Raw genomic sequence first — 16,718 nt, 5'->3', positions numbered from 1 at the left:
ATCATGCTCATTTAAAAAAAAAATGCCCAAGACACCACAATGTGTCTAACATCTGAGCACTCATAACATCAACCCAAGAAATCCAAGATACCAACTCATTCATGCGCCTTGACAGGGGTTGTGACAGCTTCAACAAATTTTAGCACCACTAAAAACAGGCTTGTTTGTTCTCCCATTAATATCCAATCCCAACACTTTCTGTCCAATGTTGTCAACTAAAAGACCTGATGTTCTTTCATAAAATCTGAATGCAACTCTACAAGGGCTTTGCAAGAAGTGACAAGATGTCACAGAGTCTCAGCCTTCCCAAACAACCCACAATATCTACACTGAGAGTCTTCTTTGGAGATTTGTTTTCTTGCCAACTCAAGCTCTCCTGTTGCCAAGATGTTTCATCTACATCTAAGTAGCACATCACTGTACTGCGGAGATGGAATTTCAGGAGATATAAGGGCGGTTGGTTCAGGCCCTTTCTTTCTCTTCGCAAACAAGATCTCAAGATGTCTACATTTCTTTGCTTTATAGTTTCAACCCAGTCCCTTTCCTGATGTTTTTTTTGATTTTCAAAGGGCTTGAGATAACCTTCTCCATTACCACTTCCATCTCTCCTAGGGCTGCCACAATCTTCTCCCACCACCTCAGGAGAGCTTTATCTGGGGATCTTTCAGTCGACCTAAATATCTCAAATTGGGTCACTGGTTCTGCCAACCTGCATTTCCTATAAGGTATAATGCATTTCCAAAGAGCTATCGACTCCAAGGACTGCAGTCTAAGTTCGTGGCTAATGATTGATATATCGCCAGGGAGCCAGGCAGTTTGTTAATTTTATGCCAAAACAGGCCCTCTAATAGAGCCCAGACTTTCTAGGAGATGTTTAACAACCCTCATATTACGCACCTTTGTTTTCTTATTATTGTTTGTTTTGTCTTGAATGCACAAATATGTAAAGAAAAACAAGTGAAAAAATTGCTATAAAAGAAAACAGCAGTGAAAGGAAAACTGCCTAAAATGATAAAAAGCAGCTCACCAATGTACCAGTATATGAAAACAGGAATAAAACTGATTCAGCCAATTTTTGAAGGCCATATTGCACAAGGTTTGCTGTAGAGAATATTATTACCTGCACAACACTTTGAACTCATTACCAGGCCTTTGAAGAGTTTGCACAACTGACTCATTCCAGCCATTTTTTTAGAATATTGCCATACATTAATGATTGTATGTTAAACTAGCAAGTGGCAGGACACTCTGCATTACTCATATAAGTATTTATAGACAGGCATCAGCATATTGCTGTGCTAGATAACAGTGTTTGTATTTTCATAGAACCTTCAATGAACATTCCTTTATTTTGGAGTCTTGTTCTGTTGCTGTTTGGATTGCAATTGTTATCACATTCATGTGTTATGTTATTTTATTATGGTTTGGAAAGCGCAACAATTACCCGATGAGGTGAAAGTGCTGTAATGGACCAACATAGAATATGGGATTTCTCAAGTAAACATGTTGTGAGGGAAGGAAGCTATGTAGTCATCTTCAAGATTTATTTAAAAGAAGAGTCTTAAGCTCTTTTCGGAAATGCAAGAGGTTAGTTTTCTAAGAGATGGTGGACGAATGCTCCAAAATCTGGAGGCCTGAACTGCAAAGGAGCAGACACCCAGTCTTTCCTTCCAGTATGTAGGGATGATCAACTTCCTGTCCGAATTAGATCTTAGATGCCGGGTCGGTGTGTATAATCTAATTCTGCATGCAAAGGAATTAGAGTCATGCTCTTAAATGTTATCCGTTTTTTTAAAAGGGAACCAACGTAACGAGCACAGAACTGGGGTAATATGGTCATGCTTTCTGGTTTTAGTCAACATTCGAGCTGTATTATTTTGCACTGTCTGGAGGCGGGTAATCAAATGGTTGGGTGCTTCTACATATATTCTGTTATTAAAATCCAACCTGGAGGATACCAGGTACTTCATTACCACAACCTTCTAAGGTATTTACAAGAAAGGAATGATATGTTATAGTTTCCTAATCATGTAAAAACATGATTTTATCAAAGAGGCTACTTGACTGTTCAATGTTAGCTTGTTATCAACTAGGATGCCTAGGTTCTTAACTTCTGTCTTAGGTTCCGGGCATTGTCCAAAGGAAACTGTCCAGAAGGATGGAGACCAAGTAATAGGATGTGTATTCACTAAGAGAATTTATGTTTTATCTGGGTTCATCTTTATCTGATTCTGTTCCATCCAATGCCTAATAGATAAAAGGCATTTTCAGATCTTTACTGCCAGCGTATCACTGACTTCACTCAAATCTACCAACATCTGGGCGTCTTCAGCATAGTACAAAAGGTTCACTCCGGATTGGCGCAAAATATCCATTAGGGGCGGAGGTGTAGGCTAAAAAGAATTGGCGATAGCGCAAGGACTTGGAAAACCCTGCAGCATAATGGCTTAGTCTCTGAATAGAATGTTGCAAGTTGTTCTTGTTGGACTCTATTTGTTCAAAAAGACTGTGTAAAAAGAGAATGGGGAGATGTTTGAAACGGTCCATCTGCAAAACAGTGGAAACTGTCTATACTAGTATTACAATACATCCTTGAGATGCAACCACAGTATGAAGAACCAAAGGCAATGATGCGTACCCCAGAATTCCATGACTTACGCTCCAGCAGCCCAGCACCCCCATTCATTCTAGTTTCCTAATCTCCTCGACGCCCTGCCCACCCAACCTGTCTGTTGCTACCCTCATGATGCCCTTCATGAAAACCCTTATATGACACCTATCCCCTTAACAGCATCACCAGTGACAGATTCACCACTCACTTTAACCATAGATACTGGACTTCAGCAGCTCAGTTACCCTCATATTCCTTGCACACCCTTTACCCGGTTGCTCCCCTTTGTAGTACAGATCCCTCTTCCCACCCCATGGTTCCAAGGAAGAAGAACACTAGTGTCAAACACACAAAAGGGAAGAGAGCTCGACACTCTCCCCCCGAACCACAGAGGCCGAATTTATTCGACCCCCCCACCGTGGTTGGCACAGGAGCCTGATATATATACATACAGGACGCCACGTGGCAGCCAATGGGGGGAAGAGGAGTTAGGGAGAGGTTGTGGATAGGGTGGGGGAATAAGGAACACCAGATGGAAGCTTAGGTAACGCCTAAAATGGATGGGGCATGGGGAAGCACAGGGAAAAATCCACCCTACCTAGACCATGCACAACATATAGCATTTAGTGATACTCAAGAACTTCTACTAACCCTAAACAGTACTTGCACATACCTACTCCCTGCTTATCTTGAATGTAACACACCTACACACCTTGAAACGTGTGCTAGATTTAGAACCCAACATATAAAACACATTAGCAAAGCATGATGTACACATACAATGGGATCTTACGCATATATGATAGACACAGACTCATGGCCCATTGGGCAAGCATTAGCAACATATATGACACACACCAGAAAATGATTTCTAACTAGTTTTGGCCGTATGAGTTGACCCTTTCATGAAAACGGCATGTATTCCAAAATTACGTAACTTAGTTGGAAGCGGCGTACTTGATGCCGTCTGAACGCACTGAAAACATGAAACTGACAGTATGCTCCCGCCTCCCGGTTTAATTAAGTTTGCGCATTTAAACACCATCAGCATAGCAGGGAAGTTGTGTTTGGCATTGTCCGTATAGCCGATGCAGAAGCAAACAATCCCACCCCTGAAATCCCCAACACTTATCTGAAGTCCGAGAAGCCCCACAGGACTTCCCGGACGAGAAGAGTTCCAGCAGTAAAGACGCTCGGTCTCCGCTTCCTCTGCAGCCTCCGTGCGTGCGCCGAAGGGCTCATTAGTCAAGAACACAGTACCTCGCATGAACCCCTCCTTCCTGCTCCATCTCCGAACCCACCACAAATGTCAATAAGCCACACCTGATGCGCGCCGTTGCTCGCTCATAAACTGTTCACAATTAGCAACAGCTGACATTGCGCTCGCGTCCAAAAACTACACGTTTTCACAAGGGCTGATGGGAATTGTAGTTTCTCTGCCATTCCACCATTCAGCCTGCGACTAAACGCCCTTGAGCACTCCTTTCCGGCTTCAGTCCTTATTCCTAACAACTAGTGCTCTGTTCCAAACTGTCCACTGTGAGCCATTATCCTAGAGCATGAACAGGTTGTTGTAACCATTTGAAAATATTCGACATAGGACATGGTCTGCATTCTTTTCAAACAACTGGTTACATTTCAACATGATCAAACATGGTATAAAAGCCAACTTTATTGGGTCTTACAATAAAGCTTCCCTGCCTCTTAAACTGGAGACCATGATTCTGCCCGTTATCCAAACACAATTTGTAGGGGTTCACACCCACCACATTAAGGACGCAATAATCATATTCTTGAAAATATTTCAATGACATGGATGGTCTTTGTTGCGTCCCCACCCATCAGTGTTCAGCTCCTTCTCCACAATGGTCTGCCAAATCTCTCTCTGATCCATCTCGTGCTAACACTCATTACAAGGTTGGCGGTAGGGGTTTAACGGGGCCGGTAGAGCTGCCGGCCCTGTTAAACCCCTACCGCCGCATTACGAGGTTTGCTCGTGGGACCCGGTACGGGCGCCTGGATTTACCAGGCGCCATTAGCGGGTCTCGCGAACAGACCAGGATGCTAACAACCGGCCCGTTATTAACGGGCCCATTGTTAGCACCCTCCCCATTCCCATTGAGCCCTATGGGGGCTCGAATGGGGAGGTACCGGGTCTGGGTTCCTTAAATGAGGAATTACTGTGTCCTCCAAGGTTGAAATGGCCTGGTAATTCCTCATTTAAGGAACCCGGTACCCAGTAAGGGGGTAGCCATGCCGCTCACAGCAGCATGGCTACCTTCAACCTTCTAATGACCCCCAATGACTTTCCCCGACAGACCACAAACATTGCGCTAAAAACTCAAGCTTATTTAATTACTAACTTATTTATTCATGAATGCATTACTGGTGACTCAATGTCGATCTCTGGGTACCAGGGTGATTGGGGTCAGGGTGCACACATGAAGGAAATCAAAAAAGTCATGTTAGTTGACATTATTCAATATTACTAATAATCAGGGAGTAGAAATGCTTACTGACCGCTCAGAACTGTCAAACCGCAGCAAGTCTCCAGATATTTTGGTCTAAATCTTCCATGAACGCTTCACTGCTTAGTTGAACAATTTGGGCATGACATACAAAGTTGACCAAAGGAAATTATGGGATGGTCTGCAACCTGCTCTTGAGATGTTTCAGAATAAAATGACCATCACCCGTCTATGCTTGGTAGGGCTGATGAGAGTTGGCAAAAACATTCAGTGAGCCAACATTTGTACAAACTGTGCAGGCAGACAGGAAATTAAAGAGTGATCACATCTTTTGGCATTACTAAACTTCAGGGATACACTAGACAACTGGTGGACCAATAGATCTCATGGGGGATGAGCATACCATTACCCGGCTGCAATTTGTGGCTCTCCAGATGTTTGGACTTCCAACTTCAATGGTCTTTTTCCTTGATAATAACAGGAATGGCTAATGGCATTTGTGGTCAAAATCATTTGGTGAGCCAAAGGCTGTAAAGTTCAAATTGCTCCAATAAAGGCAGAGTACAGTATAGTGCAGTCAGAGCCGTGCCCCATACTATGTCCCAGCTCACACCGAAAGCAGTCACACATTAAAGAAAAAGGCCGCACCAAACGTACTCTTCTGTGTAAAAAATGGACTGTCTGGTCAAAGTTGCAAAATAAGGACATCACTTGCCAGAATGGGTTTGGGCTGCAGGGAAATGGGTTCATGTGCTTCTAAAGTCAGCAAGTGTAACACGTCTCTTGCCACCAGTTGCTCAAGTAATGCATTGCGGTAAATATCAAATGTGCATCATCATGCACTGTGACAACATCTTGCACAAGGGAAGTGTGGATTCCATCTAGCACCATATGGGGAAAGAGTGGAGGGATGCCATTAGTTTCTGTGTGGACCTAGACAATGTGGAAAAATAAATACATTTTCCCGAGGACCCTTGCCAAGACATTGGATCTCATATCAGTGCAAATTGTGCATAGTGTATCAGCCAATATTAAAAATGTTACTGACAAGTGCCGTATATATCTCATGCAGTAACAAACTTCTTCTTTCAGGCTGTAAATTGGTGGCACTTCATTTTTAATTTTTTTATTCATTTAATTCTTATACCACACAACACACCCATAGGCCTCAGTGCGCACAAAAAACAAAAACCAGAACAAACAAAAAACAAGACAAAAGGAAGAAAGAATGCTTCACATTCAAATTAACTAAAAATCAGACACAGAGAAAGTCAAGTCCTTTTTTAATGTCCGGCGAGATCACCCACGGTCCACCACCAGCTCCAATTCCGATGCCCTGTTAGAAAAATAATTACAGTTGGCTAAGAAGAAAGGAAGGTTACTGCGGCCACAGGGAATGGTTATACAGTCCCTATTAGCTTCTGTACACCATTCATTAATCTCAATCCTTCGCAGGACCTTGAGGTCTAATGTCCTGACAATCCCTGGTCCAATTCTTTGACGAAGCCAGGCTAAAACCTTGTTTCTTAGGGCTTCTCTCGGTTTAGGCCCCACAGGAGATGTAAAATTCAATAAAATAAGGTTTTGTTGATTAAGGGGTAATCCTCTAAGGGACTTATCCACAATACGTGGCATCTGTGGTTTGCTAAATCGTGAGAACCTCAATGGGCTGAACTTGATTTTAGTATCATCATGACAGTCAGCATGACCCAGGTCTACCGCACCTAAAGGCAGGCCAGCGTAGGGTTGACCTTCAGCCACTCCAGACCTAAATGGAACTATACAATTGGAATGATGTTGCTTCGTGCTTTCAGACTTCAGCAGCTCTGGTGTATTCAGGGCACTTAGCTCGGTCTGACACCCTTTATGTTCAGACACAGAGATCTGCTCAAACACATCAGCTGTCTGGGGTTTATTAATAACCAGGTTGTTATGGTCCTGGTGAGTGGTTTGGCAGTTCTTATTAGCTACTTTAGTGTGCAAACACAGACCTGTTTGACAAAAATTACCTACCATGATAGGGCGGACCAATGTCACAAATAAATCCAACAATTCCAGCCAGAGACCAAAAGCATGGTAATTTCTACATTGAAAAAGATCTGCAATAATCCTTTCTCTCGCCAAAAAACAACTGTTGGGGGGACCCGAACAATTGCACCTCAGCAGCTTGATCACAGTTTATTCCAGGAGTTTTAACTGCCTTTTGAGTATAGCCTATGTGCTGAATTTAGCTGCATTTTGAGTATAGCCAGTGTGTTATATTTAGCTGCCTTTTCAGTATAGCTACTGTGTAGAACTTAATCGCGCTTTGATCTCGCCCCTTCTAAATCTAGCTGCATTATGATTATAGCCCTCCTCTAAATTCAGCTGTATTTTTGAGTATACACACTGTGTTATATTAAGCTGCATTTTGAGTATAGCACTGAGATGAATTCAGCTTCCTTTTGAATATCCCCCCTTCTAAAATCAGCTGTTTTTTGAGTATACACACTGTGTTATATTAAGCTGCATTTTGAGTATAGCACTGAGATGAATTCAGCTTCCTTTTGAATATCCCCCCTTCTGAATTCAGCTGCATCTACAAAACCAAGAAACCAGCCAGGACACACGGGTATGTATCACACTCCATGCTTATGGAAGATAGCCAAAAGCACGTCCACCCACCCGCATGCATCTGCTATCATACACTACTTTAAGACACATCACACAACACCTCTGCCATAAGAATGCAGCTATCCCCCATGACAAAAAATCGGTTTAGCTGGACACATAATGAGTCTCCCGCACTCGCATACTCTGTACACTACCTCACAGCACCCACCCTCATGCAAGCTCGACAATGGTAGCTGGCAGGGATTTGGCCAACCCTACCTACCTCGTATTGGCTAAAATGCACACACGGATTTGAAACTTCTCTAACGAATTTCCCATACCTTGGATTTCGGTCCCTCAAGGGCATTCACCTACAGCGCTTTGAGGCAATGCCAATGGTAAAAAAGGCACTATACAAATGACAATTACATTACATTTCTTTGCTAAACTCAGTGAAAAGTAGCACACTCTGCAATCACAGAATTCCCCCTTAAGACATTAGTTGACTGGGCACATTACAGGTGGGCTGGCAAATGGTCAGTCTAATTAAGGAGTGAGCAATCCAGCAACCCAGGGTATAGCAGAAAACAGTTAATTGCAGTAGGCGTGTATACAACCAAAGCAGACAGCTGTCAGCAAGAGGAGCAGGGTGGGTGGAGTTTCTAGTGAGGGTGGGGTTCACAGATGGGTAAACAGCACTCTGGGACTGTTAAGGTGTGTTAAAGCTTGAATTATGGGTGCTTTTGCTTTACTTTTAGGATTATGAAATTACCCCAGTTGGCTAATACTACCAGGGTTATTGCCAAAAGATGCAAAACGCAGCTGGCCAAAGACATACTTTCCTGCATGAATAGTAGCTGAACAGGTGCTGCCACATATACATATTTGCTGCAGTCTCAAATATACTGATGGCCATTACATGTTTCAAATTCAGAGGTAGGGACTCAGCCTCTGACCACAAACAATTATTTTAAATCTCTGCCTGAGTCTTTGGTGGGCATATATAACAACTGGACACATGGAGCAGGCTGGTTATGGTTTCAAACTTTTAAATGCCAGCTCAGAGCTGATTATACTGGGGGGTGGGGTAATTTACTTCATTTTTAGTGGTATTGTGTTCTGGGAGGGGACTTGCTGTTGACTATTTTATCACCGCTGGTGTGAATGCAATTGCCACTGGTAGCGGGTGTAGAACTGGTTCTAACCTGATCAACGGGATTTTATCTGCAGTCTGTATTTTCTTTCCTGTGGTGGTCAGTGTTAACTGATATTTACTGACAGGGGTATTTGTAGTAATGAGTCCATGGAGCATTTGTGAACGGAGGATAGCACAGGGGCAACGCGCTGGTCTTGGAAGCCAAACCACGCTTAGAAACCGAACTCAGTTACAAAAAAAACAATAAAAAATAATTGTGTTTTAGCAATTAATTTTTCACAAATGCATACGTTTTCTTTGTTCATATTCTTTGCACAATGGAAATGAAACATACATTGATACAATAGCGCAGTGCTATAATAATAATAATAATAATAATAATAATAATAATAATAATAATAATTTAGCATTTATATAGCGCTACGAAGCCTCGGGTATCTGAGCACTGCTTATTACCCACAGTGTGTGGTGCTCATTTATCGACCTCGGAAGGATGAAAGGCTGAGTTTGGCAGATGTCAAAGCGAGCGCTCTACTCGCTGTGCTATCGGACCGGCATATGCTATCAAAAAACACTTTAGAAATGTGGAGTCTGTAGAGGATCAGGTTCCAGCACAGGAACATGAATAAATACGGTTTTTGAAACACAACTTATCCATACATGTGTCATGGAACAAATCCACAATATTTTCCTGCATACAATAGGTATATTTGCTCTTGGGCTGGGGGTGCCAGTCATTCAGCATCCTGCAATGCTGGGCTGAATCCATAGCCAAAGTACGCGGAACGCTCCTCCCATGCACGCTCCTCACTGAGGCCCGCGTATTGCTTGAGCATGCCTAGGGACAAGCTAGCAAGCTGTCCCCACACAGGTCCCGCCCAGGATGTGGTGGTGAAAGTGGTGAGGTGTCTGCCATGCTGCAAGCACAAAGCTGGTCTTTAGCACCCCACACTTGCATCGCAGTAATGAACTGCATGGCGACGAGAGGTGCGCAAGGGTCTGTGTGTGGGAGGTGAGTGGGGAGTGCGCAATTAGGGGGTGGGGTGGCAGTTTGGGGGAGTTGTGGGCCTGGGGCACCAAGGAAACATCAATGACGTGGAGCAGAAGAGGGGGAAGTGGAGGTATGGTGAGAAAATGAGGTAAGTGCTGGGGTGACGGTTAGGCCAAGGGGACGGGGGGTGAAACCCATCCTTCGTGGGCATTGAGGGTGGGTCAGGGTGGGACTGAACGGAGAGGGAAAGAGTTCTGAAAAATGTACTCCCCGGGAAAGACCTGCACAGTCAATACAATTAGAGTAGAGACATGGAACCCTTAAAGCTATACTAACATTCGCAAACGTGTGAGGGGCAGATGCTAATGAGCTATAGGTTGCTTATGTATATTTATGTTTGGCATTTGAATAGCAAAGCAGAGGCTTATGATTTGCTGTTGTAAAATCTTTATGGAAGGAGGTGAGGGTCAAGATGTTACCCTAGATAATAGTTGTGGACAAACACTGTAATTGTGGGTTTTTGTAAAGGTATCTAATGTCCCATTGGTTTTAATCAAGGCAACATATCATGCTATTGTGTGCACACACACAAACACACCTATAACACAATGGCGCTCATCAGGCAGTTGGCTCCGTGACCAGAAATTGTGGTAAAGTGACAATCATTCTGTTACCTCCACTTTTCGTACCGCAGAATTCTGAACTACATGGAAAAGTAGAGGAGATACCGCAAGCACTTGTTGGGTGAATTATCACCCCCAGCAATTCCCCCAAATGGCCCGGAGAGCACCGTGGACTCAAAAAAAACGGGCTTAACACTGTGGTAAACCCCCTTATATTCTTGCAGTAAATCCTCTACTTGGCGACGGCAATGCTGAATCGGTGCCATTTCCAACAGAAATAGAGCTAAACACAGCTACATTCATAACGAGGCCCAATGTGTCTGCATCCAAGCAATTCTTTTAAGTCAAGTAATAGTTTGCAGCTGGTTACATTGGGCATACAGTGTATCCATAATCATAATCATTACACCAGTAGTCTTAATAAGTATCTTTTATTAAAGATTCATAGAAATAATGATTGTCCTATTATTGGAACTCTACTCTTCTGATGGAGCCAATTCTGCTGTTGATGGATCCCCAGTCAAAATACCGGCGGTACTCCCCTGGACTCAGGAAGTACTGTCTTCCTCGGTAGTTTGGTTGCTCATAAAAGATCCAGTATCCCTCAAGCACGTTGCACGAGTGGATATCATGGTAGTTGAATTCTTCGTAGACATGGGGACAATCCTGAGTGAACTCCATCATCTGCCCTCGGAAGTCCTCTCTCTCGTAGATCCTGATTCTGGACGAGCCCCGATGCTGGAAGATAACAGAAGGGGACAGAGTAAATGGTTGATGGGAGTATGCAATTGACTGATAACTAAGTATTGATATGTATGTTACAGCACACATACCCAACAAATAATGCACTGATGGTAGCCCTAGAAAGTCCAAATTGCTGGTAATGTTTAGTCCTAGTAATATTCAGTGCTGGCTGTGCCTACATAAATCTCTTTCAATTATCTCTAAACACAGCCCTCATTACTCCCAAACGCTGACTTTGCTTATTCAAATTAATTCAATTTTGCCTCAGTAAAGTTCAATTGAATCCTAAATAATGATTTTGTTCTAAACAGTCTTTCAAGCTTTCTCAGACAGATGTCCTAGTTATGCCGTTCCAGATGGCTATTTACTATCCTTAGGCAAAAATCTTAATTTCTCCCCCAGGCTTTTTTTTTGCAAAACTAAAGTTAACCTACTTGGCCTCACCTCATATCAGCCCTGAAATATCACCACACTCTATTTGTTCTGTCCCTGCTACAAGAATCTTTTACTATATGTATTAGCCCTGTCTTGTAAGTGGCCTGAATGCCATTGTCGCTGAAATTCCAGACAATAATATCAAAGTAATGCAAGGGTTTTCTAAGGCATTCTGACATAACAGTGACAACATTAATGTTACGTTATTTTCTAAGCCATGAATCGTCTGGATAATTCTAGCAGTTTCCATTATCTATCTGCAAAGCCTCTGTTGGAAACCTGTATTTCTTTTTATTCTGGCCGACATCATTTTCCCTTTGTCTGACACCAGAAAGTTGCAGCAGTAAGCTGTACATTCTAGATTCTAAAATAAGTCTCCATTTGCCACGGCTGCCCATTACATGGCCTGACTCACCAAGACGTTCCTATCTGTAAGTCTGGCATACCCTTAACTTTTACACACACATGAGTAAGTGAGTAACTGCTGACGATGGAGTAGGTCAGGAGTAAGTCAAAGTTACTCATGGTAATTTGCATTGTGAACTGAATAGCCCTAGAGTAACTCATAGTTACTCTGAGTTACTACTTTCTGAATCAGTCCCAATGTGGTTGGGTGACATAAGGAAAAAGCAGAACTTACTGCTGGTATGAATCTGCAGGAGCGAATGGTATCGTTATAACCCATCCATCGCTGGAAATCAGGGTATTCTCCTAGTTTTAGGATGTACTGGTAGCCCATGTAATTGGGCCGCTCATACAGAACCCAGGAGCCACTTTCTACTCGGATGGAGTTGCACCGGTTGAAGTAAGAGTACAGGTCAGAGGTGTCAGAGTTGCACTCATGGGAACGGCCTTTGAAGTTCCTGTCCTCGTAGAAGATGATCTGTAGGTAAAACAAGGAAAAATATAAACATGTTCAAAAAGCTAAGTTTGGTAATACATCCACTAGACACATAAAAAAAAACTTAGCACAATTAGAACCCTTTGCCCCTAGAGTTTATATACACAATCTCTAAATTGTATACCCTTCTGTACCCCACCACACCTCTAGCACTTCTTATAGGCCCAATTCAGAAGAGAATTGAGGAACAGATCACGTGGCCACTCACATCAATGCACCCACACTCCCCCCTCGCTCCCCTGCCAAAATGGCTTTCCAGTACCGGCTCTCGGTCCTGCGGCATTAGCACAGATTTCGAGTGGTGGTGTGACAGAGTAAATCACATTTTTGGAGTCCATAGCACTGGTAATTCTACACAGTAAGTTCACAGAGTATTGGGGTAAAGTGGAGGATTTACCTCCAACAAGATACTGGAGGTAGATCCTCCATTTTACCTCCAGTCCCCTACTGCAGCGATGTGGTAATGCAGTGTTAAAGTGGCAGTAACAGAATTACTGCCACTTTACCGCAGTTTGAACAGAATCACTGCACTCATAATGAGGCCCAGGGTTTTACAAAGCCTATGAAAACATTTGACATAACTTTATGAATAATTAAAGGAACAGAGGTCATCATGGTAGCAATGCCAGGGCTGCATAATAGTGGATGTGAATTATATGCTAACTTTATCATTGTCCTGTGACATTCATAGTGTGTGCCCATCTCCTTCCTTTCCATCCCTTTTAGAGTAATTGGCTGGAAATAAGTAGTCTTCATTTTAAGAATACCTCCCTTGTCAAGAAAAGGCTAAGAATTACGAATTCCAACAATATATGGAAGAAAGGTCGGTAAATACTGATTTGGAAAGTTATGAAATAATCACATTTAAAAACGGAAACAACATCTCGTTCTACAAATACCCTTCTTTTACAAAATAGTAGGACCACCATCTGTCTGCACTGTAGCAAAGCAAATACGCATTACATTTTGTGAGAAAATAACCGAGCACTAAACTCACCTTCCCCATGGTGGCTTGCATGGCACAGTGGATGGTAGGCGTGTGGTCTTTTTCAGCAAGCCTCTCACTCTATATATACTCACGCTGCCACGTGATACACGTGAACACTACGCAGACAGTAAATACAAAGGAGGGCTTTGTCCAAGAGGAGGAATGCATTGCTCTCGCTTTTCTGCATTGTACTGCGCTTTCAATGTACACTTTTTCTTTGTGAAAGTCCCTGTTTCAGATGTGCTTACTGAAGTGAAAAATGAACGTCACCAGTAACTACTGTGCACACTCTAGCGCCTCGCTACACATTTGTGTGCATTTATTAGCTGTGCTCATTTCACCAAATGGTGAATGGAATAACTTATTTAAAGATGCATGACAAATTAAATACTTTTATAATGTATGGGGGACCGTGTTTACATTTTTTAAATTATTTTAAGAGTTATATTGAGATTTAATCTGATACTGGCCTGAATATTAACACAACTCAACGCAGTGGTTTTTCAGACATAGATATAAAACAGATTGAAAGTGAATTAAATATCTCCTTGACCTCTGTGCTTGTAGCATGGGCAGCCTACACTCTTCACAGCACAGACGTGGAATAACAATGGAAGCTTCCAGTCAACAACAGTGTGGTTAGCACCAAAGAAAAGGAATGTTCAAGCCAACCTTTATTAAAAATGACATTCCATAGTAAAACACAAATAACTAAACACACGCACACCTACCCATGCAAGCACTCCGTATTTGAGGCTGAGTATGTACCATAGGTAGACAGGTAAACTTGGAATGTCCTGCAGGTGGAGGGGAGAAGCAAAAATAGGCAAATCGATGAATGAGAAAAGGACACACTAACCAGAAATGGTTACTTTAAGCTGTATTCTCTGCGGCTTCTAACAACATGGCCAAACACTAAAATCTGCAAGGAGCTGACCAAACCTTCTGCAGTCTCCACCTCCCACGTTCCCTCCCAGGCACTCTGTAATGTTCTGGTTTCTCACTTCACCACTAAAACTCAGGACATTCTGTCCTCTCTCTCCTCTTCCTCACCCTCTACCTCTCTCGGCCCCCTTTTGTCCGCCTCTCCCTCTCCTCCTCCTTTCTCCTCTTTCTCACCTAACAATATTTCTAGATAAGTCTTATCTATGAAGGTGTCTTCCAAACAGGTGCTCCCCTGTTCCTCCAGAACCATCAAGGACCACGTTGAAACCCTGGCTCCAGCCTTGGCCAATTTCTGCAATCACTCGTTTGCCACTTGAGCTTTCCCCTCTCTCCTCAAGCACTACCATGTGCACCCCCTCTTTAAAAAGCCTTCTGCTGATCCCACGTGTCCGAAAAACTATGGCCCGATCTCTATGACTCCTTTCCTGGGCAAACTCCTGGAAAAGCTAGCCATCTCCCAGCTTACTCTCCACACAGAATCTGCTGGTTGTCTCCAGTCTGGCTTCAGAGCAGCATGGAAACTGCTCTCCTAAACATCCATGGAGATCTTCTCACTAATCTCGATACAAGCCTTCCTTCTGTCCTCTTCCTCCTTGAACTTTCCTCTGTCTTTGACCCAGTCAATCACGCCATCCTGATCAATCGCCTCCATGAGAACCTGAGCATCACAGATCAGGCCCTGGAGGGATTGACCTCCTTCCTCCTGGACGGACCCTCCCAGGTCCAACCTGGAACCTTTCTATCCACCACCTCTCTCTCCAGATGCAGTGTTCACCAGGGCTCTAACCTCTCACCCTGGCTCTTCAATGTCTACTTGGCCCCTTTGGCCCACCTGATCTCTACCTTTTTCTCTAACATTCAGTGTTATGCAGATGACACTCAGCTCTCTTTCAGGCTCCCCAGAGCCTCCTCTCCCTTCTCGCTCATTCCTGACTGTCTGTCCACGATCCAGGATTGGTGTAGCTCCAACGATCTCTGCTTTAATGCCATTAAGACTGAGATCCTTCTCATTGGGACCCCTGCTCCTGCTTTCCGTTTCTTACACTGGCCGCCCTCCTTGGGCCTTCTTCCTTCACCTTCCTGTGAGACAAAAAACAATGGTGACATCTTCGACTCCACTCTCTTCTTCTCTCATCACATCACAAACCTGTCCAAGAAGGCCCACTACTAGCTGCACCTCCCCAGAGGTATTCTTAATTTCCTCACTTTCTCCCACAGTCTCGCTGTCTCCAGAGCCCTGGTCTCTCTAGGCTGCACTAATGCAACAGCCTCTTTCTCAATCTGCCTTCCTCTATTCTCTGCCCTCTGCAACTAATCCAGAACAGGACATCGAGACTTGTCCTTGGCCTTAAGCCCAGGGACCTTATCTCTCCAGCCCTGAAATCTCTCCACTGGTTCCCGGTGGCTGCATGGATCAAGTTCAAGGCCCTCTACATCATCCAAGTCTTTCTGGGGCTTGGGCCAGCGCTACATCCAACTCTATCTTCCAAAACATCTTCCTTCTCGAGCCCTTCACTCAGCCACCTCAACTCTTCGAGAGTCAGACGCTTCTCTGGGCAGAGAGTGGGGGCAGATCTCTCTCCTCTGCAAGTGCCTCCCTCTGGAATGGCCTCCGTACCCCTCTCAAACTTGAGTTAGACCACCTGAAGTTCTGGAAGCAGGTCAAGACCTTCATTTCTGCCTCTGCTTTCTCTCCCCTGCTGACCTACCTGTCCATGGTACTGACTGGTTGCCTAGTAACCCTCAGATTCCCACTGGTTACCAGGCTCCTACATGACCAGTTGCTCCTGCACTGCCTCCGAGCCTACCTTGCAGTTAGGGCATGCAACTGTAACCCTACAGTCCTGAGCCTCCTTGCATTTAAACAGAGCTGCACTGCTTTGGATGCATGTTCTCAGAGCAATGCCACCCTGACTGCACTTCCCACTTCAATCCCACTGGCACTTCCCCCTTCTCCCTCCCCCCTGCATTGGCATTCTAGCAGTTGCACGTTCTGAATGGCACAGGGCCTAAAAAGATTGTTTGTTTTGTCCTCTCTTTGTCCGCCCTCCTTGTGTTGTCACACCTAGAAACACTTGTGTACAGGCGCCTTATAAATGACTCATCATATCATCATATCATATATTCAAATATGCATGGGTACATTCAGGAATAGGAAGCTTAACATAGTTTATGGTTCAAGGTAAATGATAGAGGGTTAGAATGCCTGGGGGCACCTAGTCCAGGTGCCTTTTTCTCGTAAGTGTCATCAGAAGCAGAGGAAT

At 43.8% G+C, this 16,718-nt stretch overlaps 1 protein-coding gene across 1 annotated transcript; it reads right to left on the bottom strand.

Annotated features, from left to right (window-relative positions):
* Positions 1-10,906: 10,906 nt before the first annotated feature.
* LOC138487382 (gamma-crystallin-1-like) lies at positions 10,907-13,527 on the bottom strand. The gene is made up of 3 exons (XM_069613954.1): positions 13,519-13,527; positions 12,261-12,503; positions 10,907-11,179 (listed from the first exon to the last, which is right to left on the bottom strand). Exons 1-3 carry the CDS (start codon positions 13,525-13,527, stop codon positions 10,907-10,909), a joined length of 525 nt encoding a protein of 174 aa, XP_069470055.1.
* Between the last annotated feature and the right edge of the window lie 3,191 nt (positions 13,528-16,718).

Source organism: Ambystoma mexicanum, chromosome 9 (genome assembly GCF_040938575.1).
Source record: "Ambystoma mexicanum isolate Mex_15411 chromosome 9, UKY_AmexF1_1, whole genome shotgun sequence".
Classification (NCBI taxonomy): Eukaryota; Metazoa; Chordata; class Amphibia; order Caudata; family Ambystomatidae; genus Ambystoma; species Ambystoma mexicanum.
Note: the sequence above shows the minus strand (reverse complement) of the source record. Positions and strands in the feature narration are given on the sequence as shown.

Excerpts from the sequence above, each read along its gene's own strand:
- LOC138487382 (XM_069613954.1), bottom strand. Across the intron at positions 11,180-12,260 it reads CCTGCAGATTCATACCAGCA|CATCGGGGCTCGTCCAGAAT; the intron begins GTAAGTTCTGCT and ends GTTATCTTCCAG.